Source organism: Colletes latitarsis, chromosome 3 (genome assembly GCF_051014445.1).
Source record: "Colletes latitarsis isolate SP2378_abdomen chromosome 3, iyColLati1, whole genome shotgun sequence".
Classification (NCBI taxonomy): domain Eukaryota; kingdom Metazoa; phylum Arthropoda; class Insecta; order Hymenoptera; family Colletidae; genus Colletes; species Colletes latitarsis.
The window spans coordinates 42,003,318-42,015,638 of NC_135136.1; the positions used below are offsets into that span (position 1 = coordinate 42,003,318).

Consider the following 12,321-nt stretch of genomic DNA (forward strand, 5'->3'; position numbering starts at 1 on the left):
AGAAAGGTAAAATGAACAAATAAAAAATGTGTACAATAACGCATTTATTTATAGAAATTTAATACAACAAAGAATGTGTATTGTGAATATTCATGTCCCTTATTTTTAATTACATCTTGGCACCTTAATAGTCACTGTTTTGGTTTCAATATATTCATTCAAGCCATCTGCACCCCTAAAAACAAAAACGAAACTATAATATTTTGTCCTTGTATTATTTTTTAATGATCAATATTATACTTACAATTCTCGACCTATGCCTGAGTGTTTAAATCCACCAAATGGAGTTTGAGGAGTCATGGCATCATAACAATTTACCCTATTCAGTATTTATTTTATTTATAAATTTTCTATATTATATTGCGCATAATAAATAGAAAATTAATATTTTGAATTCTTACCAAACACTCCCAGAATGTACTGCTCGAGCAAACACTAATGCTTTATCAATATTTTTAGTAAGCACGCCAGCAGCAAGGCCGTATTCCGTATTATTTGCGCGTTCTATAACTTCGTCAAGTGTTTCAAATTTCAAGATAGATTGAACGGGTCCGAATATTTCTTCTTTAGCAATCCTCATATTGTCGGTCACATTAGAAAATACAGTGGGCTTACAAAAAAAAATTGAGATAATTACGAAAAAAGAATTATCCTAGTAACAGAACAAAAAGAATTTGGACATGAAATCATACCTTAATAAAGTAACCAACATTACCCTGTCGTTCTCCGCCCGTTTCCACCACTGCACCTTCTTCTTTTCCTGACTGAATCAATCCCAAGACCTTATTAAACATAGTTTGATCGATTTGCGGTCCTTGTTGCGTTTTGGAATCAAAGGGATCGCCAACTTTTGTCTCGAGTGCTAATTTCTTGGCGTGGCTAACAAATTCATTATAGATTTTGGAATGTACAAAAGTACGCGAGCCAGCGCAACAATTCTGTCCATGATTTGCAAATATTGCATTGTATGCAATTTCTGCTGCTTCCTTAACTATAAATTGTTCTTGATTACTATCTTACACCGTATAATATAATTATAGTTATATTTTATAAAATGCATCATTTACATACCATCAACGTCGTCAAAAATTACCAAAGGACTCTTGCCACCCAATTCAAGGCTAACACGTTTCAGATTACTTTTAGCAGAAGCTGCCATTATCAGGTGACCAATCTATAAATTAAATATAAATTTTTAGCGTTAATTCGTATTTGATTGTAAAGCTAAGAATTATGTACCTCTGTAGATCCAGTGAATGCAACTTTACGAACGTCCGGATGTTCGGCAATAGCTGCACCAGCTGTTGGACCATATCCTGTAATAACGTTTACAACTCCTGGAGGAAATCCAGCTTCTTTAGCAAGTGCTGCAGCATGGAGTGCAGATAATGGAGTTTGTTCAGCTGGTTTTAAGACAATAGTACATCCAGTAGCTAATGCTGGACCCCATTTCCATGCCACCATAAGAAGAGGATAATTCCAAGGAATAATTTGACCTACTACACCAACTGGTTCCTTTAGTGTACACGAGACGAGATTTCCATCTAAGTAATAAATGTTATCAGTGTTTTTTAATCGATATTTAGCGAAGACTTATGAATATAAATATACCTGCGGGAATAGTATCACCCAAAATTTTATCACACCATCCAGCATAATAACGAATTGTGTCTATGCTTGCCTGTACATCCCACACTGCATTGTTGTATGTTTTCCCATTGTCCAGAGTTTCAAGAGTAGCAATATAATCCAAGTCACGTTCTATGAGATTTGCAAACTGTAAAAATGCGATATTAAAGGTCATGGTTATTTAAATAATTATTTTTTCTAAATATTCTTAAAGATTAGAGTTATATAATAAGCAATATACTGTATTCATAAGCTTTCCACGAGCAGATGCATCCATGTTCCTCCATTCTGATCCTCTAGTAAATGCTTTTTTTGCAGCTGCAACTGCCTTATCTACATCCACCTGGACGACATAAAATAAATACATAAAACTAGGTAATTTAATATTGTCTAACTTACAAAATACAAGCATGAAAGAAAGTATAATGCACCTTGTCACCCTCAGAGACTTCAGCAATAACAGTGCCATTTGCCGGATTTATAGTGGAAAATTTTTTACCACTTTGCGCGTCCACAAACTCGTTGTTAATGAATAACTGAAAATGATTATTATATAATTCATACAAAACTATTTCTACACGTATCTATGATCTATCTGGAAGAATATTTTAAGGAAAGTTAAATTTACCTGCGTGTACTTGATATCTGGTGTTTTACGTGTCATTTTTTCGTTTGTTTTCTTCGCCGGTCCGTCATGTAATACGCGATTCGTCTGAAACTGCGTTAAATATGTTGCTATCCCCTCTTGTCCTCTCGACACAGATTAAGCTAGTATCTTATTTTTGGAGAGGAATATGCATATCTTTTAGCGTTATCCGAAGCTGATTAATCGTATATTTTGAAATACGAAAGTTACATTACAAATGGAGACAGATTTTATTTTGCGAAAAGTAAAAATTCAGTATTTTTTAACTTAACGCTTATATTTTAACTTTTACGATTCTATGAAGTTTTTATCTACTTCCCTTCTCTATGTTTATCTAATCAACTTTTTCATCTACATGGAAGAGGTTACAATTACCTTGCAAATATCGCAATATGTTTATAGCTATGACTGATACTTGTTTTATCTTTTGGAAATGCGCGAATAAACACATAAGTGATACTATCAGTTGCAACTCATCTAGAACAGATTCGAATTAACAACATATTGCACCGCAGGTCGATCATTCAAAATTATTGAAACGAATAAAAACATTTTCTGTATAATGCCTTTGTCAAATTGATTTAAGACAATTCCTGGATGAAAGTAAAGTTAGAAAATGTTCGACTCTTTAGCGTAATACCCTGGGGAAATAGTAATTTACCTGTTACGCAGATTCAACTATTTAAATTCAATTAAAAATCGCAAAGATATAATTTTGAGTGAGAAAGGAATGCCTCTTCAGTTGCTGCGGGCTATTAAATCGATAAATGTTGTGTTGTTTCTCGAAGAAACAACCGTCGTATTCGTTGTCGAAATTGAAATCTAATTTTGTACAAATTTAAATTAGGATTCCTAGTCATATTTTAAACTGCATGTCTCAGAAGATTATCTACAATTACAGATGTTGTTGACGTCTTCTTGAAATTTAATTCTTGTTAATCCAAAGTGGAATTTGACATGGATGTTAAACAAAATTCCTCGATGGGGGCGTACCAACAGCTTCCTCACGAAGGAGCCGGTGATGCGGTAAATTCATTCTTTAATATAATAATGCAACAATTTTATACAAATTTTATATTCGTTACTGATAAATAAGATTTGCCCAACTCTGGAGTAGCATTCACGGAGAAAATCCACGGGCTATTTGATCAAATCAACAATAATTCAGTGTAAATATGTAGGCAGGGGATAATTAACGATAATATAATCGGAACTGTTTTCTTTAATGGAAGATTAACAGGTCAACCTTACGCCACTTTCTTGAATAATTAATTACACAAATTATTGGAAAAAGTTCCATTCGATATTCTACATCGCATGTGATTGTACATGATAATTCTCGAACAAACGATATTCGGAAAATGGTAATTTCGAGTATTTTCCATAAAAGCAAGAGTAAGAATCTCTAAAACAGAGATACATATTTCGATGTATCTCTTGAACGAGGTATTTGCGAATATACTTCCAGAAGAAAAATTTATTTTATGGCCCTACATTCGTACTTCAAGTCATCAGACTTGCTATTTAAATCTGCAATATCCTGTATGTTTAGAAAACAAATTTTTGCACAGGCCGCGATACCTTGTCCCATGATGGAATCTACTAACGATGAAACAAAAGAGAAACTACCTCCTTACTTTCCTCAACCAGGAGATGAATTTCCAGCAAAACCGGAAGGATCGATGGAAGCTATCGGTCCATGGGCAACTGGTCGTGTAACGTTCAGCCCAAAAGATGGTTTAACAGGAGTGAGACCTGTTGTCGATCGATATTCCGTAACACAATTTGGCGCACCGGAATGGAGAGCCCACAATCAGAAGTTTTTCAAGCAATCAGACGAAAAGATTCGAGATGCTCAGTACGTTCTTAGATGCTTTTTATCTTCATCGTGTGCAGCACTGAAATCACGATATTGTTTTCAGACTGGCTGTGAGCAACGCGAAACGATGCGTCGACGAATCGTACAGAAGGGCAGACAAAACGCAGTTAGAGTCGACGGATCATCTGAAGAGTCGTGCTAAGGACGTGTATCGTTGGAAAACCGAGCTGGAACACGTAATACTTGATATTACCAAAGAGATCGAATTATTGGAAGGCGAACGACGACGAGTGAAGCAGTCTTTATCGGTTCTCACTGTTCCCGAGTCGATCGCTGGGGAATTTTTGCAATTGCGGTCTAGAAGACTCGAATCCGATCTCATCCGAGACGAGGTCGAAGAGGAACTGACGAAAGTTAATATTAATTTTGAAATGGCGTTTTAAAGGTCTAGGTTAGATATTGTCGGTACGCCTAAATTCATTCTTGCAGGAGGTAGCACTTTGCTGGGAGATACGCGATTTACTCGGTAGAACTCGCGAGCAAATAGAGCTGCAATTGATCGAACTAAAGGCTGCCAAGGCAAGGATGGAAGTCGATTGGACCGATAAGACAGACTCTTATGGAATCGATGCACACTGTATAGAATTAAAAAACGATTCGTCCGTTATACTTTGGGCACCTGGTGCCACCAGATTTCCAGCGGAGTACGTGTTAAAGTCGCCGCTATCCGATCGAACACCGAAACGAGACTCTACGAGCTTTTCGTTTCTTTTTCTGGTAGACAATCGACACCAGCGAGTTACGAACACTACACGCGGGAAAGTTTAACCGACGCGGAAGCTGCGAGGCAAAAATCGGCAAACCTGAGGTCCACTTTGAATGCCATATATACGAATTCCATCAAAGATCTCCGTGATCAAGCGACACGCGTGGATCTCGTACTAGGCGAAAAGATTAAGATGACCGAGGAAGTTCGCATACAATTAGAGAAAGAATTACTTCGCGTGAGTTCGATTACCTTCGGTTGTTCGTCTGTTACGATTGTTTTGTTAGGACGAAAGGCAAATGGTTTCTTTTTTTCAGTGTTTGCACGAATTGGCAAACACTGAAAAAGCGATCGAAGAACTTCGTCATTCGGCGAGAGGATTGGATCGCGCGATGAAAGTGGCACAAACACGATTAGCAAATAGATTACAACGACGTAATGTTGAAAGCTGTCGCGATACACCTCAATTTGCGTAAGTGCTACGGAAATTAATTTCTAACAGTTTCTGTTCGTGTTATTTATCGTGACAGTATATATTTGTGTTTCGTTTAGTCTCGTGGAGGAAGTGAAATTCTTAAACGAACGCACATCGGCGATGTTAGCGGAACTGAAACGAGCCGAGGAGACACAGGCTGGTTTGGTAAAAGCAAGAAGCGATCTCGAACGAGAAATAATCGTGAAACGTAAAACACTGTACATAGACAAGCAGCGTGGACAATTACTACGTTCGTTCTATCCTTCGGCCGCTGCCCTTTCCGGTTTTTAACGATGTTCGAACGTCCGTGTTGCAATATCTTAATTCAAAAAGAAAAGGTAACTACAAAATAAAAACTACTTTCAGAGGAAATATTTAATGGAAACGTATTAAGTACCATTGGTTCTGTAAATGTATTTTGGAAGTTCACGACTTATTCACGCAAAAATATAATAATTCTTAGAATTTATGTATAATAATTTTATAGTATTTTTGTTTTGATATTTTATACAAAAATGAAAAATATATGACTTGGATATTTTGGGGTTTCTTCGTGTTATGCTACGTACATTCATATATAATTAAATTAAGTATTACACGTTAATGTTTAAAAAACAGCTTAAATTATCGCTATGCTTTTCGGAATTAAATTTTGTATAAGAAAGATATATAATCACAGTTCATCGTGCGGCTGTAGATGACTTGCTACAAACTCGTACAAATCATCCAAATTACGGGCGTCATTGTACTCGGAAACCTTGTGTCCATCACGATATAAATACAGAGATGGAAAACCATCTACTTCTTGTTCATTGCACAATTCTTTGCTCGCATCGAGTGTACAGTCTACCTTAATTATATGTACGTTCTCGTTGTCGAAGAACTTTTTCCCGAGATCTTCCCAAATAGGTGCTAAACGTTTACAGTGTCCGCACCAAGGTGCAAAGAATTTAACGAACGATATGCCGTTTTCAATGCCGTGTTTAAAGCTCTCACCAGTTAAACTGAGTACAGTATGCAGCATATTGTCAGAGTTATCAGTCTTAACATTTGCTTGGTCATTATCCTTTCCAAGCATTTTTGATACATAAGCTTTTAATTCTTCGTGAGTACGTTGTCCTTGATATTTATCCACCTGTAGGTTTATATTAAAGGGTTATAAAAGTTTCTCAAGAAAAACATAAATAATGAAAATTAAAGCAATATTTAAGTGTCACCTTCTTTCCATCTTCTATCCAGAGCAATGTTGGATATCCTTTAATAGCATATTGTGCACAAACACCACGGTGCTGTGTACAATCTACTCTTGAAATGGAAACATCATTATTGTTACGTAGGCTGTTAGCTAATTCTTCCCATGCAGGAGCTAATTTCTGACAATGACCACAACTGGGTGCATAAAACTTTACAAAATGATAACCAGTAGAAACATGCTTATCAAATGTGTTCTCTGTTAACTCTAGTAGACCATTTACTGCTTCTGGAGGTGATGGTGCAACATCTGCACTCTAATTCATTAAATTTCAAATGTAAGAATTAAATATTGCATATTATAATTTATAATAGAGTAAAAGTATCTGATAATTACCCCAATATTAATGCCTGCTTGATCATTCAAAAATGAAATTAGAGATGGCAAATCTCTTGTACCTCTGAATTTAGTGCCTTCAGTTTCACCAGCTTTAAAAAATTTCAGCCTATAAAATTATTCAAACTAAAGTTTACTTTTTTTTATAAATAAATCCATGTATAGCTTATAATGTTCTCAATATTTTGTATAATAAACTGATACTATACGCACGTAGGATAGCCAGTAACATCATGCACACTACATAAACTATTGTCTGTAGTGCAATCAACTTTAGCAATCTTTATATTATCTTCTTTATTTGTCATCTCTGCTAATTGCTCCCAAGTAGGTTCAAGCCTTTGGCAATGTCCACACCTGACAAAATTAAAAAGATATAACAATCAAACATGAATAACATATATAAAAATTTTAATTTGATTGCAATTTTATAATATAATGTTTATATTATAAATGCATCATTGATAATGATTTTTGTCTTAACATAATAAATATGAAAAAATGTAAAACATACCATGGTGCATAGAACATAATAAAATGATTCTTGTTCTTGATCTCTTCTGAAAAATTGTCTTTGTTATATTGTATAGTGTGTACATGTTCTTCTTCTTCACTGTTAACTTGACTCAGCATAAATATAAATAAAAGAACATGTTTTTTTAACATGGTAGAAGTCAAGAAAACTGTAGTCATAACACTGAATAAATTAATGCTTGACTAGCTAATCAAATATTTTAAGTAAATATCGTATCGTTATCGAAGGTAGTGACGAATACTTTTAAAAATTTAAGCTTTATATCATGATTGTTTTAAGTTCGAGGTAGCAAAGTTAGAGATCCGAATGCTGCAATATATTTTCGGAAATTCCAAATTTTACACTCTTTAAACCAAAACAGAAAATTCTTCGTTGCTATGCTACGATAATTCAACAATTCCTTCAGCTTCACACTGATCCTTTAGCCTCCCACAAAAATGGATGAAAATGGATCGAAACCGCCGATTCCGCCCCCTCATTTGATATGGTACACTGATGGCCAACATTTCATTATGAAATTACAGCACTCTAGTCTTTCCCAGCAATGTAGGGACTTTTTTAATAATTCTATTACATTTACGTTAAAATCAATTATAGTTTTTAATAGAAACATCGAATGCACTGTTTTAAAAAACGAGTGCCATGGTTTATAGTTATGAAATATTAGTATTCCGAAAATAGAAAGTAAATAGGAGTATCCTTATTTCATCGATCGACTGATTAATTTTATTTCTTAAATTCTACGACCGGATCGAAATGAATTCCAGGTGCAAAATAGAATGCAGATTTCTGAAAATGTAAAATCTTATTAAACAACTCATGATCATCTTCTGTTATGCCACAGATGAAATATAGAATAGATACTACAAGCAATGTTGTTTTATGTTAGACTAGAAGCACAAACGAAATTGATCTCTATTATATTTAAACATTTTAGATACAGCTTATACTCGTAATTTTAACATCGAAGTATGTTTTTACGTTATTGAATAGATATCCTGAAAGTAAAACGATCCATTCGAGCAGAACATATTGGCACTACTTTATTCCATGACTTTCGTGCCTTTATTAATATTGAACGTTACATTCGGTTCTACACGGACACAAGAGTTATTAAAATACGGAGTGTGAATGTAATTTTTCATACAATTTCTATAAATATTACTTATTATATAAATATCTTCTCGTATAACGTTATCTTCTATTTTCCCGCGATATTGCTGCAAACAATTGTGGCGCCAAAACGAGTGAATGCGTAACTTAGTTTCCAACGCTTGTAAATGTTTACAGTCGAAATTGTAAAGAAAAAGTGTACAAGCTTGTCACTGTCACCGTAATTTATTGCTACATAAACAATCGTTTTATTTCTGAGATACATTATGCATTTTATTTGTATCGTGATTTTATTTTTGTAAGTAAAGACTTGGATTTCGTTACACCATTTATTGTTATTTCTTTCGCAATTGCTATATTTTACCATGATTTGTTTAGTTAAAAAATTGTAATGTCGGAACCTGGATTATCTTTCGATGACGAACCACTCTCACCAGATCTCTTCGACGATGTAGATATGACACAAAATTTGGAAAATTCTGATGAATGTAACATGCGTAATTTGCCTACTTATTGTGTGTATAACATATACAATGCCCAGACTTATTTGATTGTTTGATTTTCTAAAGCAAACTCCATGTCCATTGATGTTAATGAACCAGAACTGTCGGATGGTATAATTGAATGGAAAGGAATGAGCATGGATGAGATTCGTAAGGGCTTAGGTACATATGATTGTCAGGAGTTTCCACCTATATCTCCATCTTTATCTCACACAGTATTAATATCGGTAAGATTCAAATTAAACAGAAGCTTTCAAGTAATGTGCTATGATTTTAATTTGAAAATTTTTTCAAATAGTTACCATTACCTGCTTATGGAATACCAAAATCATATCCTGCACATCAAATGGATAAATGGTGTCAGGGTTATGTACGAATGCCACATTCAAAGCATAGTGTATATCCAATAGATCAGGTATATAGTAATATTTAAGATTTATTATAATTTATTATCTATATATTTTGTAAGTAATATAGTCGTTTAATTCGTGTTTTATTATAGAATGGAACCCCTCGTTGTCGAAATAGATGGGAAATAATACAGGAATCCTTACTTCAGAATTTTGTTTCAACTCAGCAACTAGAAAGTGCAATACTTTCTTATAATCATATATACGCGCAACGCTGGGACTTTGCTGCACTGCATCATTTTTTTTCTGAGGTAGTGTTTAAAATTCTGTGTATCTTTTTAGAAGCTTATTTGTTGAACATTCTGATTATATGATAATTTGAAACTAAAGATAGTTGATCAAGAAGAAACACATATTTTCTTCACGTGTCTCTTGCCAAAAATGGTCCAACTTGCTTTACAACTGCCTGTTCTGATAACTGGTCCAGTGCCTCTTTTGAAACGCCACACTAATGCAACAATCAGTCTTAGCCAATTACAAATAGCATCTTTACTGGCTAATGCATTTTTCTGTACATTTCCACGACGTAATTCAACTAATCCACAGTCTGAACATGGAACATACCCACGTATTAATTTTAATAGGTATTTCATTACGTAATATTTAATTAAAGCTTATAAAGTAATTAACTACGTATATTGTATTTAATACTTTAATGTATACATTTATATAGGTTGTTTTCAGCATATAGGGAGGAAAAATGGAACAAATATGAGTCGGTAATGGAAAAAATGAAATGTATAATTCATTACTTTAGAAGGGTAACATCTAAAGGTGGGTACGTTATGACTCTTCTTAAGAACATAACTGAAAAATGAATATATTAATTTTATTAAATTTAGTTCTATCAGCGAGAAGTGGAATTTGAACTGTACTATAATTTTTCCATAGAGTAGCCCCAGAAGGTGTAGTAACAATTCAACGACGTTATATTCCAAAATCAGATTGCCCAAAATGGGGCGAACAAATACAAAAACTCTTACCACTGCACATTACAAGCAAAGGAACGATAGAAACAGAAGGAGCTGGTCTCCTGCAAATGGACTTTGCTAACAAGTAACTTCGGTTTTTAAAATCGCTATTAAATCGAATAAATCTAATATGAATAATGTAATCTAATTTGTTATTTATAAAATTGATAATGGATTTTTAGATACGTGGGTGGCGGTGTTCTCGGTTTTGGATGTGTACAAGAGGAGATAAGATTTGTAATTTGCCCGGAATTAATGGTGACTATGCTTGTTACGGAAGAATTAGACGATACAGAAGCACTCATTGTTAGTGGTATTGAAAGATATAGTAAATACAAGGGTTACAGTAACAGTTTTAAGTGGTTGGGTGACTATATTGACGAAACACCTCGAGATAACAGTGGAAGACGATTGACCTCGATCGTTGCAATCGATGCTCTTTATTTTAAACATCCACAGTCGCAATTCAGTATAAGTAATATAACAAGAGAACTTAACAAGGTTAAACATCGTTTACGACATGTGTATAGAGATTTATTGATTAATTATGGGATGCTTGATAGTTTTATTTTATACAGGCGTACGTCGGATTTATCGGGTGCGAAAGTAACAGAAATAATCTCCCTGCTATAGCAACTGGAAATTGGGGGTGTGGAGCTTTTCGTGGAAATCCAAAATTAAAAGTATTGTTGCAGTTAATGGCTGCAGCTGTAACAGGTCGAGCTATGGTTTATTTTACATTCAGAGATACAAGGTTACGGGATAATATTGCAGAGATGTATTCGCATTTCGTGAAACACGAGACAACAATAGGTATTGATAAAAACGGGCACTTCGTTAAAATATTTTAAATATATGCGGAAATTCATTACACTATCTTCTTTTTAGCCCATATTTATTCTTTATTAATACAATACCAAGAGTTCGCTCCAACCGAAGAGTTGGATTTTTATCGTTTCTTACATAATCGAAGTAAAATAAAGCCTTTGTCGCAATTTTTTAACAAGAGTCTGCAGACGAAAATTTTTGCAACAAAGGAGGTTATTTTTAAAAGGAGTAAAAGCATTGGTATCGACGATAAGCAACATTTCCATTCGGATGTTAAAAAACAACAAACAGAAGAAGACACGATACAAGAATGGTTAACTAATTACGACAAAGATATCCTAAGTACGGAAAAAACAGGAATCGCAAAGGAAGAGTACACGGAAGTTAAAAATATTACGGAAAAAGAACAAAATCAGAACAGGGATAGTACAGAGGATCAAACGGAACAAGTTCAAGATAAAGTTAGCATAGAGAAAAGAAGAAAGCAATCGTTATGGAAAATTTTAGAAGATACGGTACAAGCTAAAACGAATAACGAACAGCGACTATCTGGTCTTGAATTGTTAGATACAAAGCAAGAGCTTCTTTCTTGTCAGGCAAGTAGTGATTGTAATATATTGCCGGAAGTTGAAAGCCAATTGAATTGTATACCTACCGAATTGTATGGTACATGTGAATCTATTCAAATCCCGAACGAAAAATCTACAGTATCCCATAAACGCGATTCGTCGACTAAAAAGACTGGACAGAGAAAGATTTCAGATTTTTTCCAACGAACATCTTGAAGATTTAGAAATATTTAAAACTAAATATTCGCTTTGATTGAAGATGGTTTAACAGAAAATTTTCTTATTGCACGTAATTTGTATATAGTGTAATACTAGTAAATAAAACAATACTTGTAAATAATTTCGCACATACACTTATTCTTCAATTGGAACCACATTGACGATTGACGTAATTACAGATACGAAGGTTATAAAATAATAAAACTACAAACTTTATTCCACTCCTTTATATTTTATTACTTAATTTTCT

The 12,321-nt window shown here is 34.2% G+C and overlaps 4 protein-coding genes across 5 annotated transcripts; 2 read left to right on the forward strand and 2 right to left on the reverse strand.

Moving 5' to 3' along the window:
- Positions 1-27: 27 nt before the first annotated feature.
- On the reverse strand, positions 28-2,539 carry LOC143340684 (aldehyde dehydrogenase X, mitochondrial). Its single transcript, XM_076762917.1, has 10 exons — positions 2,258-2,539; positions 2,061-2,165; positions 1,871-1,972; positions 1,612-1,777; positions 1,240-1,544; positions 1,072-1,174; positions 693-991; positions 402-610; positions 245-319; positions 28-175 (listed from the first exon to the last, which is right to left on the reverse strand). The coding sequence occupies exons 1-10, from the start codon at positions 2,291-2,293 to the stop codon at positions 106-108; spliced, it is 1,470 nt and encodes a 489-aa protein (XP_076619032.1). The 5' UTR covers positions 2,294-2,539; the 3' UTR covers positions 28-105.
- Positions 2,540-2,791: 252 nt separating this feature from the next.
- Positions 2,792-5,672, forward strand: Tektin-a (Tektin A). The gene is made up of 7 exons (XM_076762916.1): positions 2,792-3,301; positions 3,828-4,133; positions 4,198-4,507; positions 4,584-4,798; positions 4,876-5,098; positions 5,178-5,332; positions 5,413-5,672. The coding sequence occupies exons 1-7, from the start codon at positions 3,237-3,239 to the stop codon at positions 5,624-5,626; spliced, it is 1,488 nt and encodes a 495-aa protein (XP_076619031.1). The 5' UTR covers positions 2,792-3,236; the 3' UTR covers positions 5,627-5,672.
- A 33-nt stretch (positions 5,673-5,705) lies between these two features.
- Prtp (thioredoxin domain-containing protein pretaporter) lies at positions 5,706-7,942 on the reverse strand. Its single transcript, XM_076762918.1, has 5 exons — positions 7,438-7,942; positions 7,137-7,280; positions 6,924-7,032; positions 6,553-6,843; positions 5,706-6,470 (listed from the first exon to the last, which is right to left on the reverse strand). Exons 1-5 carry the CDS (start codon positions 7,614-7,616, stop codon positions 6,009-6,011), a joined length of 1,185 nt encoding a protein of 394 aa, XP_076619033.1. The 5' UTR covers positions 7,617-7,942; the 3' UTR covers positions 5,706-6,008.
- Positions 7,943-8,546: 604 nt separating this feature from the next.
- LOC143352088 (poly(ADP-ribose) glycohydrolase) lies at positions 8,547-12,292 on the forward strand. 2 transcript variants are annotated; one of them, XM_076784328.1, is made up of 11 exons: positions 8,547-8,869; positions 8,950-9,068; positions 9,141-9,301; positions 9,373-9,489; positions 9,577-9,735; positions 9,815-10,068; positions 10,158-10,258; positions 10,381-10,540; positions 10,638-10,956; positions 11,034-11,268; positions 11,344-12,292. In XM_076784328.1, exons 2-11 carry the CDS (start codon positions 8,963-8,965, stop codon positions 12,066-12,068), a joined length of 2,337 nt encoding a protein of 778 aa, XP_076640443.1. In that variant the 5' UTR covers positions 8,547-8,869; positions 8,950-8,962; the 3' UTR covers positions 12,069-12,292. The 2 variants fall into 2 exon arrangements, with proteins under 2 accessions (XP_076640443.1, XP_076640444.1); XM_076784329.1 differs by having other exon boundaries at positions 8,548-8,869; positions 8,950-9,059.
- The last annotated feature ends 29 nt before the right edge of the window (positions 12,293-12,321 follow it).